Source organism: Castanea sativa, chromosome 7 (assembly GCF_040712315.1).
Source record: "Castanea sativa cultivar Marrone di Chiusa Pesio chromosome 7, ASM4071231v1".
NCBI classification, from domain to species: Eukaryota; Viridiplantae; Streptophyta; class Magnoliopsida; order Fagales; family Fagaceae; genus Castanea; species Castanea sativa.
Genome location: NC_134019.1, coordinates 1276872 through 1291676, shown reverse-complemented (window position 1 = coordinate 1291676; position 14805 = coordinate 1276872). Strand labels below are relative to the sequence as shown.

Sequence of the window (14805 nt, the reverse complement as noted above, 5' to 3'; positions counted from 1 at the left end):
CGTATATATCGACAAGCTAAGCTAGTAGCTAGGATAATTTTATCAAAGCTTGACACTACAAGTCTACAAGACAAGACTCGAGAGCATTTTATATTGGGTTTGCATGGAAAGATTGATAGACGTGTTTGGGCTCCATGTAATTATAACTCCGGCCACCTTCTTTTACGTTTTCCCTCTAATTAATACTAATACATATATAGGGCATATTAATTAGTGGTAAATGGTAATTGTCACAACAAAAGTAACGCTGAAAAATATTCACGTATAGTCATGAGGTTGATTATTAATCACGAAGGTCAGTGGTGGTAGTGTATGTGTTGGGTTTTATTTATTTATTTATTTTATGTAATAGAATAAGAAAAGTATAAAATTATAAATTAATTAAGTAGGTTGGACATGTGACAAGTTTTTTATTAGTGGATAATAAAGTAAAATAGGAAAAGTAAAATAGAAGATTTGAACTCATGATTTAAATAGCAAAACAGTTCGTAAAGCTAATCTATAATTTAAGAAGGAAAAAGTTAATACGCATAGAAAAACAAAACCACATTCAGAATTAAAGAAACAACATTTTAACAAATTTTGTGATCTTCTATGATATTAAGTTTAATAAGTGTAATTAAATGTTTAACATGAAAGTATGGCTAACAAGAAAAACGACGTTTAGTTTTAAAAAACAGCTAGCGCACCGTTTAGGTTGAAACTAAATCAACATGTAGTTTACTTTAACAATGAGCGGCTTACTGCTTCAACAATAACATTTACTTCAACAATGCGTGGCTTAATTGATAGCTAGCAAAAGGTCAAAAAAGATCAACATGTAGTAATCTAAAACACAACATAACTTTTTTATATTTTATTGATAAAGTAATTGATTTTGTTGACAACTTTTTATATTTTCCATAAAAGTTATGTTAAAACTTTCCTAATATAGTTTATTAACAATTGCCCTAAGAGCATCAGTTAACATGACATTTTTACTAATGCAGTTTAAGAAGTGTAGCAAGGTTTGCTTTTCTTTTTCTTTTTTCTGGAGGATGGACGGATGGATGGGGGTTGTTGTAATCTCGTCTCGTGACTCTCTTTGTGTGTTAACTCCTCCACAACCATGGAGAGGGTCTTTATGGCCAGACCATCTGGGTATTTAGTTGATCTTAAAGATCAACCATGTGGCATTTGATGCTCGCTGTTAAAGTTTTACTTTTACCATAAAAAACCTAATGAACAATCACATTCGCCTACATCTATTGCTGTGAGGGACTTCTACAGTAGTAGAGTCCAGAGCCACATTAAAAAATTCACTATAAAACATGGAACGGCCATTCTGTCCCTATGACATTGAGAGGACTCAATTGAGCTGAACTGTGAGAGTAAACTTTTCCGCTCTTCTCAGAGCCTCTCCAAAGAATGCCCCATAATAGTCCCTGGCTCCTGCTTTTAGATGAGCTTTCTTAGCCGAGCACATTTTTCCAAACATTTCGACATTGCTTGCACATTGGTCAATTTGTGATTGAATTATATTACTAACACAATGGAACCACCAATAGTACTTGTGAAAATTAAACAATCTCCACCCAACACATCTACTAGATGTGGCAAGTGTGTGCAAGAGTGTCTCCAAACTTTTTCTAAAACAAGATAGTCTCACAAGATAAGACAATTTATTGAAAGATCTCCAATAAAAACTTCTTGTTATAAAAGTCTGTCCACAAGAATTGCTAAAGAAAGCATCTAACTGGAATCATGCGGATGATTACAAAATATCAACATTTGCAGTTAAGTTCAGTTCAGTTACACAGTACAATACTGTAATCAATTACAAAAGCAAGTAACAAGACTAGACAGGTACAGGGCAAAAAGAACACTGCTTAAGGAGTTTTCCACTCATATATGCTTTAACATCTTGAGTAACTTTTGTTATTCTATGTCTCTAGCTGCTGTATGATGTTAGTTATAATATTATGTCTGATGATCCAAATTGAGATCAGATTCGAGAAGACTATGAGTAATAAAGCAATGGACCTCCTTCATGATCAGGCACCTGGACATGTTCCAATACTGGGCACATCTTCAAGCCAATGATTTGTACATCTGGATTAGAGTGGCCATCGAGAAAAACTTTCGTAATCTGGAAAAAAAAAAAAGAGAGAGTTATCACATCTTGAAATCAATCTTCTTGTCAAATAATCTTAGATCCTATTAAATAAAGTTCTGAAAATTTCAGAATAAAGTTTTGAAAATTTCAGAACAAGCCTCAGAGTGGATATAAAACTGATCATAATTCAAAAACTCTGCATCTCTGTCCAGGAAGTGAGTCCAGAAATAGATACCTGAGTGCATCCAAAAAGTTTGAGCACCCTCAATGATAAGCAGTTGTCTACAACATAACCCACAGCCTCATCTGTCAAATTTCGGCACCAAGATAGATCCAGAGTATGCAACCTTTTTGAACGCCTGCCAAGTGATGCAGCTGTGTTGTAGCCAACCTGAATAACCACACAAGTCCCAGACAGAAATAAGAGAACATCATTTACAGTTAAATAGGCCTGGTTTCAACAGACCCATTCAACTGAAGGGCTGGAATTAAACAAAGTGGCAATGAAGTTATTATAACACAAATTGGCCAAAGACTGGCACATAAAGCAGGAAATTCAAGCACAAATCATTACTAAATACCAACACAAGCAGCAATCAGTTTTGCTTATGCAAAGCCTTGTATGAACCACACACATTTGAATCAATTTTGAAGTACCTTTATGAGCATGCCCATATGAGAGGGGATGTGTGTGAGAGAGACAAAGAGGCAAATGAATTACCTTCTTGACATTATTTAGTGAAAGCTCTTTCAACCAATCTCCAGAGGTTTCAAGGAATGCAGCGATAGCTTCATCACTGTCATGCAGAAAAAATTATTCAGTTGGTTCATCACTGAGACGATGTCAAGCCTGTGCTCGGTGAGCATCTAACAATTTAATATGAAATCAACAGAATGATAACCAAAACAAGGTAAACTAGAAATCATTCAGGCGATTGGAGTACAAATAGTACGGTGTTTATAAGTACATAGGAGAAGATGCCCTGAAAGTTTAAAAAAAAAAAAAAAAACTAAACAAAACAAAACCTTCATACACCCTGTACCAGAAACAACCTTCACACTCCAAAAATAATTTTTTGACTATACGTCACGTCCTCAGCATTTTCGAATACTTCTTTTATTCAGCCATGCAGTGCCTAAAAGTAAATGTTCCACCAGACTATTTTTTCTCTAAACTTCACTTTCTAAGAAACATTAAACCCAAGAAACCACGAATTTTAAAGAGCAAAAACCAGATTTTCATAATACTATCCATACAGAAAAATTTGGCTAATTAATTATGAAGTATGCTCCATGCAAATGAGAGTAAAGCTTGTATTTCCTACCACTTATAAATTTGAAAAATTCAAAGGCAAGGTCCTGTATGTAAATATTGCTGGGATTATTCTCCCTTAGCAGATTTCTTTAAGCTTTAGCTTGCTTGCAGCAAGTTTTTTCACTTTTCCGGCTCCCCAATGCATTAAAGAAGCAATATACCACAAATATTAACAAATATAATTTTATTAACATCGCTAGTATCTAGGGATAACCAATCCATTGTGACGATGCATTACATTCTATTGTACAGGAAAAAGAAAGTGAAAATATTAACTTAAACTATAAAAAGTAAAAACCTGAATGAATTGCGGCACAGTTTTAATTTTTGAATTGCGCGACAGCCATTTGCAAGATATCCAATAGCAAAATCTGTCAATTTGCTTAAGTTTACAAGATCAATCGCACATAATCCCGGACAGGTTTCGGAGATGACTTTAAAGGAAGAATCTGTCAATTTTCTGCACAAAATTGGAACACCCAGCAAAATTGAAGGAATAAGTGTCAAACATTTTCTAGGTAACTAAATGAAAGAATGTTCATATCTAAAATTAAAGATAATCAAGGAATTTTTTATTAGAAGAGTGTTAAAGAGACATACACACAATCAGCCAGAACAAGCTCCTTAATATTGTGACCACGAGCAGTCAAGAATTCCTTGAGAAAATCATCACCTACATTTTGAATACCTGCTAATGATAATACTTGTAGTTGTTCAAACTTCTTCAATGCTGGCAAGATAAGCATAGGATCGAGGCTTTGACAATCAGTAAGATTCAATTCTCTAAGAACTGATCCCAATGAATCAGCTAAAGTGTCAATACCGGAGGAGGTGAGAAGGGAACACTGGCTGAGATTTAATGATCTTAAAGCAGAGGCAGAAGAAACAAGTTTACTTAGCCCATCATCTGAAAGACGACATGCACCACTGAGGGATAAAGTAGTTAATGCAGCCAAGCTATTTGATGACCGAGCTAAGGTAGAAGGTAATACATAATCTGCCATACAGCGCCCACACTGGTCAAGTTGTAGCACCTGATTCCACAAATTAATGAATCTGGCTTATCAAGTGTTCAAGTCACAACAATATTATTCCCTCAAAATAAATGGAAACCCATTATTAGTTAACAACAGCTATAACCTTCCAGAAGAAGATCATCGTTGTATGAACAGTAACACTGCAAAACTAAGCTTGCACACAGAAACTTGTTAATACATTCAACACAAATTCTGAAATAATACACAGATAAAATTTTCAAAAGTAAACCCATTATTAAGTCCACAACTGATTCAGAGCTACTCTTTGCAATTACTTCACAGTACACTGTGTTTTGACGTTTATAAAGGAAAATGATGGAATGAAATGGGAAAATCATAAGGAAATGAGGTTAGTTTTTCTCCTTAAGTGTGTTTGGGAGTTTATAAAATAAATAGGAAAGTAAAGAAACATATAATTATACTATTACACCGATTATATTGTAATTGTGTTAATAAAAATAGGGATGCAAACATTTATCTCATTTCCCTAAATTAACGAGGGGAACAGAACGTTCCACCCAGCAGAACATTTATTAAGGGAATGGATGTCCATTCCCTTCTCCTATATGCAATGGAGTTCCACCATTCCCTCCATTGCATTCCCGTGGCACAGTGCATCCAAAAGCACTGTTAGTAAACCCCAAATGGAGCTTTGGTGATGGAACAAAATTGAGGACAACATGGAGAAACAAAAGACATCTCAAATGCAGATCAAGCATCAATATTTCTGGGAGAGGTAGAGATATGTCATGTCTAGCATCATAATTTTTGCAGTAACACACCAGCATACAGCTGCAATTTACTCATACTTTACTGCAATTATGACTAAATAGATTAATTAATCTTGAATGTTCCCAAGTATAACAGAAGCATAGGAGAGTGCCAGAATTCCATAAGAGCAGGCATTTCTACCAATATTGCATTCACAAGCAGCTTTAACTAAAAAGAAAAAAGCCAATAAACAAAATGTTTTAGCATAATCAAGTCATAGAATGAAATATATGAAGCAGACCAGAGAATTTAACCTGCACCCTTGCTCAGGGATTATGATCCAGCGCACAGAACTTTGGTGTTTAACAGTAATGTATATTAATAAAATGTACCAAATGAACATCATAAACTACATCGATATGAATCAATTACAATTGGTCAGATCATCATGATAATACACATGGAAATCTAACGTTTAGTTGCTTAAATATGTTGGTTTCAAGTATCCCATAATTTCCTACTCTATAAACATGTCCCAAACAAATATGAGCAAACCTCAAGACAAGATTTAAACCTGAACCTCCCACATGCGTGAACATTATAGAACTTAGCCTTTTGCCAATCATTAAACACTATTCTATTGCAATTATGAAGAAGAGTCCCATTAAACATACTATGCCAGGAATTCAAGTAATAATATAACTGAGATTTGGAGATAGTAGCAACATATCATATGATAACTTGAACATACTGTTAGATTGCTGGTGTCACACGTCTGAAAAGAATCTGTAAACTGCTCCTCCGTTAGCCACGAACAATCCCTTAAGCGAACCTCTGAAGGTGATCCACGAATAAGAAGCTCAAAAACATGATTGTTCATTCTGCGAGAATCGCATAGCAACTGACTCAGCTTGTGCTTCAAGGCATCTGGGACATTTTCAAGTGAAGCAATTGCATCAGCATTCTGGGAAAGAACTATCAAACATAGTTCTTTCAGTGAGGGAACCATGGGCTTTCTGTGATTTTGGCCATATCTCGGTGTCCATATCACTGGTACAGGTTTGCTCTTGTCTGAAGAGGAAGTCTCCACTCGCTTATTTTTAGTTTCCCGATCTCTAATGATCTTCATAGCTGTGGAGAAGGGTCCTGGCCAATCTTCGATTTCTGGTTCTGCTTCAGCCTCAGTAGGCACATTGTTCTCCTCTTCCTCTTGAGAAGAAAAATGAGCAAACCTAGAGGCATTTTCCCTGGCTATCTCTCGGAACCGTTCCATGTAATCCCTTCTGCTTGAGTCAATCTCTCTTGTGTTAGCCTTCCCAACTTTGGTTTGATCCAATGATGCTATATTATCCGCCATTTCTCTTTCATTAGCGTTCCCTATTCTGGTTTCATCCAACAAAATAACATCTTTATCTGAATTCTTAACTTGAGAACTCAAACTCAACTCCAATTTCTCACCACCATTCGGTAATGAAGAATCATGAACCAATTTGTTCTTCCCTTTCTCTTCCCTGCTATATCTCCTTCTGCTCTTATTAGCACTATTCTCATCAACACCCCCATCACTAGCACCACCCAACTTTCTCTTCCCCTTTTCATTTCCTCCACTCCCTTGCCCCGCATTATTCAACTTAAGCAAATCCACTGCACATTCCAAATCCAAATCCAAATCCAATTCCCCTACTTGAACACCATTATTTGCCTCTAAATCATCCAGGGCTAACTTCCCTGTCCCCTTTTCCTCTCTTCTAAGCCTCCTATCACCAGTCTCAATCTCAAGATCAATCACTTCCCTTCCTCCTCCTCCTCCTCCATCAACATCTCCACTCATTCTTTTCTTCACAACCCTCTTCCCGGACCGCAAACTCAAATACCCTTTACTATTCTCCTCATCCTCCACCAAATCTTCCGACCCTAGCACATTCAGATCAATACTCAATCTCCTCTTCCTTTTTGGCTCCTCCTTGACACTCTTATTAGACCTGGGCGTAGTAGTAGTAGTAGCAGTAGTAGTAGTATCGATTCCCAAATTAGAACCTAAACCAACTTCACCAAAACCCCTTAAACCCTCCTCTTCCTCTTCCTCCTCCTCTTCAGCGGAACCTAACACATTAAGGTCAATACTCAATTTCCTATTAAACCCATCATCGCGTAAACCCCTTAAACCGCCCTTATTAGATAAATCTTCGTCGGAGGCTTTCACACTCAATCCAGCAAAACCCAAATCCAAGGAATCAATAATACCCATTTCTCCATTACCCACAAAAACCCCACCTTTATCCTCCTCGGTGCCTTTTTCGCCGGATTTAGAAACGAGACGGAGACTTCGCCGCCGAGTAACCCCAGCAACGGAGACCGAATCGGATCCAAGCCCGATTGATGCAGGAGACATGGGTGTTGGAGTAGGAGTAGGAGTAGGAGATTGGAGAATGGGTTCTTGTATTTGGGTGGGAGTGGAGGGCTCGATTTTGGTTTTGGTTTTGGTTTTGGCTTTCCTTTTGGTATTGGTATTGGGTGTTGTAGTTAAAGGGACTATTTTACGAGACCTTAGGACCTTCATTGATGATGGATGATAGATACTAAAAATGAGAAAGAGCTCTCAATCTCTATCTCTATCTCTATCTCAATCTCTATGTATGGAAAGAAAGAAAAAAGGTGTTATTAGGTTTTTGGGGTTCTTTGGGTTTGGTACTGACAAACAACCAAAACTTCTCATATACGATGTTGCAATTTCCCGCCAGAGTGTATATAATAATAATAATAATAATAATAATAATAATAACTATTATTTTTTATATTAAACTTTTTTTTTATAAGAAAAAAAAATCAAATTTTATAGGTATTTTTATAAAATTAAAAATAAAAATTGAGAATCCTCCAATTTTATCCGTTTGGTAACATTGTTTGTATTTTTTAAAAATAAGTGTGGATGAAAAATATGTAAAAATGCGTGTAATATTGTTTAAAAATTGAAAATATGTATTCAAACTCTTAGACCAAACCGCTCGTAGCTCTTGAAATAGGTGGAATCTTATACTTTATAATTGTCTTTTTTTACCAAGCAAGTATATCAATTGTTTATCAAAAAAAAAAAAAAGCAAGTATATCAATTGAGATTTTTTTTGTTTTTTTTGGTTAAAGGTGGTGTTTGCACGCATATCCTTTATTGATGGAAATAATTGTTCTTAATTTTTCTTGATAAGCTAGTCGAAAGAACACTTCCGAAGAAACGCTTAACTTAATGGGACAGATGGGTCCTCGAGGTGATTACTCTTATTGGAGTTTTTTTTTTAATAAAATTTTATAAATCCTGATTAAAGGATTGAAAAGTTAGAATTGAAATTCATATATAAAAGCACATTTGATATACTATAATGGTAATTATATAAAAATAGGAATAGGTATTATAAAAAATACAAGATGTTGTAATGAAGCACTTATTACTATTCATTTGTTTGATGACAACACAATAATAATGCTCTGAATACAATGGAACGAAAGTATTTTAAATCAAACTTAAAATATATTTTCTAAAAAATAATTTCTTTTAAATTTGAAAGAAAAATTAGTTATTTTTTATGATTTTTTATTTTCATAATTATTATGTGCATATGGAAAGTTTTTTTTTTGGTAATGAAAGTTCGTTTATTTGAAAATATATTAATTTTAGAAATTAATAAGCCTACTAGGAATAGCTATTACAACCTTTTTAGAAGTGAATAATTATTCCTAATTTTGAAGAATAGTTATTTATAAGAAATGATTATTTCTTATAATAAAAACGTAATCAAACTATTGAATAGTTAAACCATAAAAAATAACTATTATATTACAGTATCTATTATCATCTACCAAACGTATCCTTAGTAATAATATCATGTAATAACAACAATTTCTTACCAATTTTAAAACTTTTCTGTTTACTCTCATTAGTTATATTTGACAATTTCTTTAATATATACGTAACGCCTAATTCTTGGTTGACTAAAAATCATTAGTGATATAAAATTTTCAAATTATTAATCAGTGTCATGCGTTATCGTCTTTGCTGTCACATTTTTTAAATACATATAGGTTACTTTTGTATTTTATAAAGTACAATGTTATATATATACACTTAAATTAGGTTAGAATATAATTTCTACATTCTATAAATAAATAAAAAATCTAATTTGACTGAAATATGAAATTAAAGGTAAAGGCTCTGCTCCACTTAAACCATTCCACATATATACACGGTCACTTAAGCATTGTAATTATCATTTTTTAGCTTTTACACTTTCAAATCCAACTCTTTTAAGCCAATATATCAATTAAATTATTGTTTTTTTTTTCTAGACAGCATTTAAACACATCTCCTTTATTGATGTAGAATGAGAATCCTTGGAATTTCTTGATAAACTAATCTAAAATCCACGTCCTTAGAAACATTTTAATTTAATGGGATGGTCGAATCTCAAGGTGATTAGTCCTATTAGAATATTTTTATTTTAAAACCTAATTAAATGATCATTTAAGTGAAAGAAAAAAAAAATGAAATCAATTTTCTTTTCACTGACACATCAGTTTCAGTCTTAGATTTTTTGTTTTTTTGTTTGAGGAAGTAGTCTTAGAAGGTCAGAATTGAAATTCAAATATAAGTGATGATATCATGTAATAGCATCAATTTCTTACCAATTTTAAAACTTTTCGGTTTGCTCTCATTTGTTATAATTTAACAATTTATTTAATATACACATAACACCCGGTTCTTTTTTTTAGATAAATAATACTATCTAAGACAAACACATATTTAAGGGAAGGGGATGAAATAAGTAAATACAGTCACATGTCAATACCAAAACTGCACGCAGTAGTTGGTATTGTGAAATAAGTGATAAGCCTTTTCTCAATATCACATTACTAAGGTGTGATATTGAGAAGGAGTTTATGACTTAGTTGAATAAAATAATTACTTGCATCAAATTTTCAAACTATCACCACTGTCATGCATTATTGTCTTTGCTGCCAAAATGATTGAATACATAAATGTTACTCTTATACATTAGAAAGTCTTGAATTTGATTGAAACATGAAAATAAAGGTAAAGGCTCCATTTGAACCATATAGATAAGATACACGGTCACGAAATCTTTTTTTTTTTTTTTTGAGAGATAAGGTTACGTAATTATTGTGATTATCATTTTTTTGACTTTATACTTCACATCCAACTCTTAAACTTACTCCTCCTTCAAACATTCTATTAAGCATTATATATTCGCGGAATTTGAGATAGATGGCATCACTACGTGTTGATTGTTTTTGAGAGAGACTACATGTTGATTATTGGTTACAATCGAGCCAATATATTAATTGGATTTTTTTTTTTTTTTTGGTAGGCAAGATTCAAACGCATGTTTATTATTAGTAGGAACACGTTTTGTGCCTAAGCCCAAAATAGTGAGGGAATAGGTCCAAAGAGTCCAATACAATTAATTTATAGAAAGTGAGTTTGAAATCTAGGTTCTAATGAGTTTATATACCAATTATAATGGGCTAAGATCACAATAGAAACAAATTTGTATAAGGTAAATCATCCTTCGGACTCAATCCGAGGAAGCTAACTCTTCTTTATATGACTCTCTCCCCCTTAATAACAGATTACAAATATTGTTCCTTAGTTTACAGTATTTTCCTTTCTCTCTCCCCCAATCCTATTGCTTGAGTGTCTCCTCTCCCTTTTATATTATCATTCCTCCTCTCTCTATCTTCCACGTATGGATCATATTGTTGGTCTGGATACTTGTTCCATCGACCCCTTCCTGAAGCCTTTGGAAGTAGCTGTAAGGCTGAACACCGTTGCCTTAGTAGGTTTATTAATTTTTAAAATTAATATATTTCCCAATAAACAAACGTTTCATATGCACATACCAATTATGAAAATAAAAAATCATATAAAATAACTAATTTTTCTTTCAAATTTAAAAAATATTATTTTTTAGGAAATATATTTTAATTGTGATTTAAAATGCTTTCATTCTATAGTATTTAGAGTTTTATTATTGTGTGTGAGGGTCCTTTTTTTTGACAGTACCCAGGCCCAAGTAAAAACAAAGATCCTGAGCCCTTTACTTGTTGTTTGGTAGACTGGGTGGGTTCACCGCAACTAAATAGGGGCTAATTACGAACTAAGTTGTGTGCAAGTCACATAAATCTCCTAAACGCAAAACACGATTCCTCCTAAGCAATAAAATACCATTATAAATGTTTTAGTATCATAAAATGACCATTTACTCTTATGAAATAAGTAAAATAAGTATTCATAATATTCACAATGAGAAGAAGATTGAAATAGAGTATTTGAGGCTTATCTTTTATTGTGTAAACATTTAAAAGAATTCCTTCACTTGGTAGCCCGAGTGTAATATCGTGGTACCCTAGACGTGGTGTCGTGGTTCTTAGGGATACTAGGCCTGTAAGAACTCAGAATGTTGATTCTCTGAACTATACGATCTTTCTCCGTGCTTATTATGTAATAGAGTTTTATCATTTCCCTTTACCTCTATAGATCCTGCATAAAAACATACTATACAATACACATATCTTCAAATAATTGTTAGTTTCTTATATTATAATATACATTTTAATACATATACATATATGTAAATGCATTTCATGAAAATGATTCAACCACGAAAATCCTGTCCCCAATTCTCATTGACTTAGTGCTTTTGCACAAGACTTGTGGGATTTGGAACTTAAGTCCAAGTGGCTTTGCTTGGGCATTGTCTTCCAAGATAATTAGGTGAGGAGGATTTTTGTGGGAGAGAGTGATATCTGATGTGTGCACGTTTTTGGCATATGTTTCTTTGGAGGCTAAGTGATATTGTGAATGATCTCAAGGATATGGGACAAATTCCTCCACCTTGGCTTTCTTATTTTGTTTCTTTCTTTCTTTTCCTTGAAGAGCTATTAAAACTCTAAGAATATATCTTTTGAATCTCTGAACTATCCATTTGAATCCACATTTTTCTCCCCCCTACTTGCTATATCTTAGTGTTCCTTTTATAGTGGATCTGGTTTGGTACTCCGAACGAGGACATCCTTGGTCTGCTGGGTAAGACCATGTCCTCTGGAACCTAAAAAGGTGCATTGGACAGAAGTTTAGCTTATTTAGGCAATTATAACTCAAAATGGGCATTTGGCTTAAGCTATAAATGAAAGATTCCTTCTTAGAAAGTCAAATGAGTGGGTGGGTTACTCAATGTACTTGATGACAGCTTTAGTTGAAAATGACAATTGAGAGGAAATTGTAGGGAGGTGTCATGCACATGGGGGAACTGAGTTTTCCATTGGTTCATGCATTCTAAGCAAATATATGAAACAAGAGAAAGCTTTGGGATCCTCCATTCACCAGAAATCACTTCCCTACCGACAAAACCACTTCTCCCTTACTATTCACTAGGGATCCCACGAGTTTGAACCATGGGTTACAAAGAAAATATCTATTTTGCTGGATTTTTAATGGTTTTTTTGCTGGAAATCTTGAACATACATCTTGGTTTTCCCATGTGCTAGCCAAGGCCCTCTTCTCAAGGTTCAAAAGGACACATCAAGGTCTTAGGGTCTTGATACTCTTTTTGCTGCATATCCTCTGACCGAGATCCTTGCTGGATGTCCTCTGACCAAGATCCTCTTATTTTTTCTTTATTATTATTATTTCTTTCTTTTTTTTTTCTTTTTGGGTTTTTGGGCCTTCATGATCCTTCTTAACTTCATGAATTGGATCTTCTTTTGTTAAGGCCCATGGTCTTTCCTTCCTTTTCATGGAATGGACTTTCTTATGAAATTTTGGTTCTCAACATGCATATACACTTAAATTATGTTAGAATAAAATTTCTACCTTCTATAAAAAAAAATCTAATTTGATTGAAATATGAAATTAAAGGTAAAGGCTCTGCTCCACTTAAACCACTCCATATATATGCACGGTCACTTAAGCATTGTAATTATCATTGTTTAGGCTTTACACTTCTAAATCCAACACTTTTAAGCCAATATATCAATTGGATTATTGTTTTTTTCTAGATAGCATTTAAACACATCTCCTTTATTGATGTAGAATGAGTATCCTTGGAATTTCTTGATAAACTACTCTAAAATCCATGTCCTTAGAAACATTTTAATTTAATGGGATGGTCGAATCTCTAGGTTTTTTTTTTTTTTTTTTTGAGAGAGTTTTAATCTATGGCGTCTGCTCCTAATAATAGCTTTTTACTATCAGACCAAGACACCAATCAGTTTTTGGTGTAGGCGGGGATTGAATTCCAAATCTCTTATACAATCATTAGAGATTTTACCAGCTGAGCTAACTGGAACCCACAATCGAATCTCTAGGTGATTACTCTTATTAGAATGTTTTAATTTTAAATCCTAATTAAATGATAATTTAAGTGAAAAAAAAATGAAATCAATTTTCTTTTCACTGACACGTCAGTTTCAGTCTTAGAAATTTTTTTTTTTTTGAGGAAGTAGTCTTAGAAGGTTAGAATTGAAATTCAAATATAAGTGATAATATCACGTAATAGCATCAATTTCTTACCAATTTTAAAACTTTTCTGTTTGCTCTCATTTGTTATAATTTAACAATTTATTTAATATACACATAACACCTGGTTCTTTTTTTTAGATAAATAATACTATCTAAGACAAACACACATATAAAGGAAGAGGATAAGATAAAGAAATGCACTCACACCTTACTAATGTGATATTGAGAAGGAGAAGGGGGTTTATGACTTGGTTGAATAAAACCATTACTTGCATCAAATTTTCAAACTATCAACACTGTCATGCGTTATTGTCTTTGCTAGCTGTCAAAATGATTGAAACATAAATGTTACTCTTTTTCTTTTTTGATAAGATAAATGTTGAAAGTTTTTTTTTTGGTTGAAAACAAATGTTGAAAGTTTTGAATTTGATTGAAACATGAAAATAAAGGTAAAGGCTCCATTTGAACCATATAGATAAGATACACGGTCACGAAATCTTTTTTTTTTTTTGAGAGATAAGGTTACGTAATTATTGTGATTATCATTTTTTTGACTTTATACTTTACGTCCAACTCTTAAACTTACTCCTCCTTCAAACATTCTATTAAGCATTATATATTCGCGGAATTTGACATAGATGGCATCACTACGTGTTGATTGTTGGTTACAATCAAGCCAATATATCAATTGGAATTTTTTTTTTTTTTTGGTACGTGAAATTCAAACCCTTGTTTATTATTGATGCAGAAAAAGTGTCCCGGGTACTTCTTGATAAACTACTTTTAAAACCATGTCCCAAGAAACGTTTGATGATTGAATCCTCAAGATGACTACTCTTGTTGGAGTCTTTTTATTAAATTTTTTTTTTTAAATCTTAATTAAACGATCATTCAATTGAATATATATATATAAAGTGACAACATCATCTACTAGCATCAATTTTTTTTACTAATTTTAAAACTTTTCCATTTTCTTACATTATTATATTTGACCCATTCTTTCCCACATTAGTTTTACTAGTATGTAACCCTATGCATATGTATGGGTACAATTAAAAACAATTACAATTACACAATTCAAATTATATATTTTTTTGGAAAAATGTTCAAATTATAC

General features: G+C 33.3%; 1 protein-coding gene across 1 annotated transcript; it reads right to left on the bottom strand.

Moving 5' to 3' along the window:
* Nucleotides 1-1639: 1639 nt before the first annotated feature.
* LOC142643386 (uncharacterized) lies at nt 1640-7842 on the bottom strand. The gene is made up of 6 exons (XM_075817996.1): nt 5910-7842; nt 4011-4444; nt 3709-3870; nt 2817-2892; nt 2331-2486; nt 1640-2128 (listed from the first exon to the last, which is right to left on the bottom strand). Exons 1-6 carry the CDS (start codon nt 7716-7718, stop codon nt 2000-2002), a joined length of 2766 nt encoding a protein of 921 aa, XP_075674111.1. The 5' UTR covers nt 7719-7842; the 3' UTR covers nt 1640-1999.
* Between the last annotated feature and the right edge of the window lie 6963 nt (nt 7843-14805).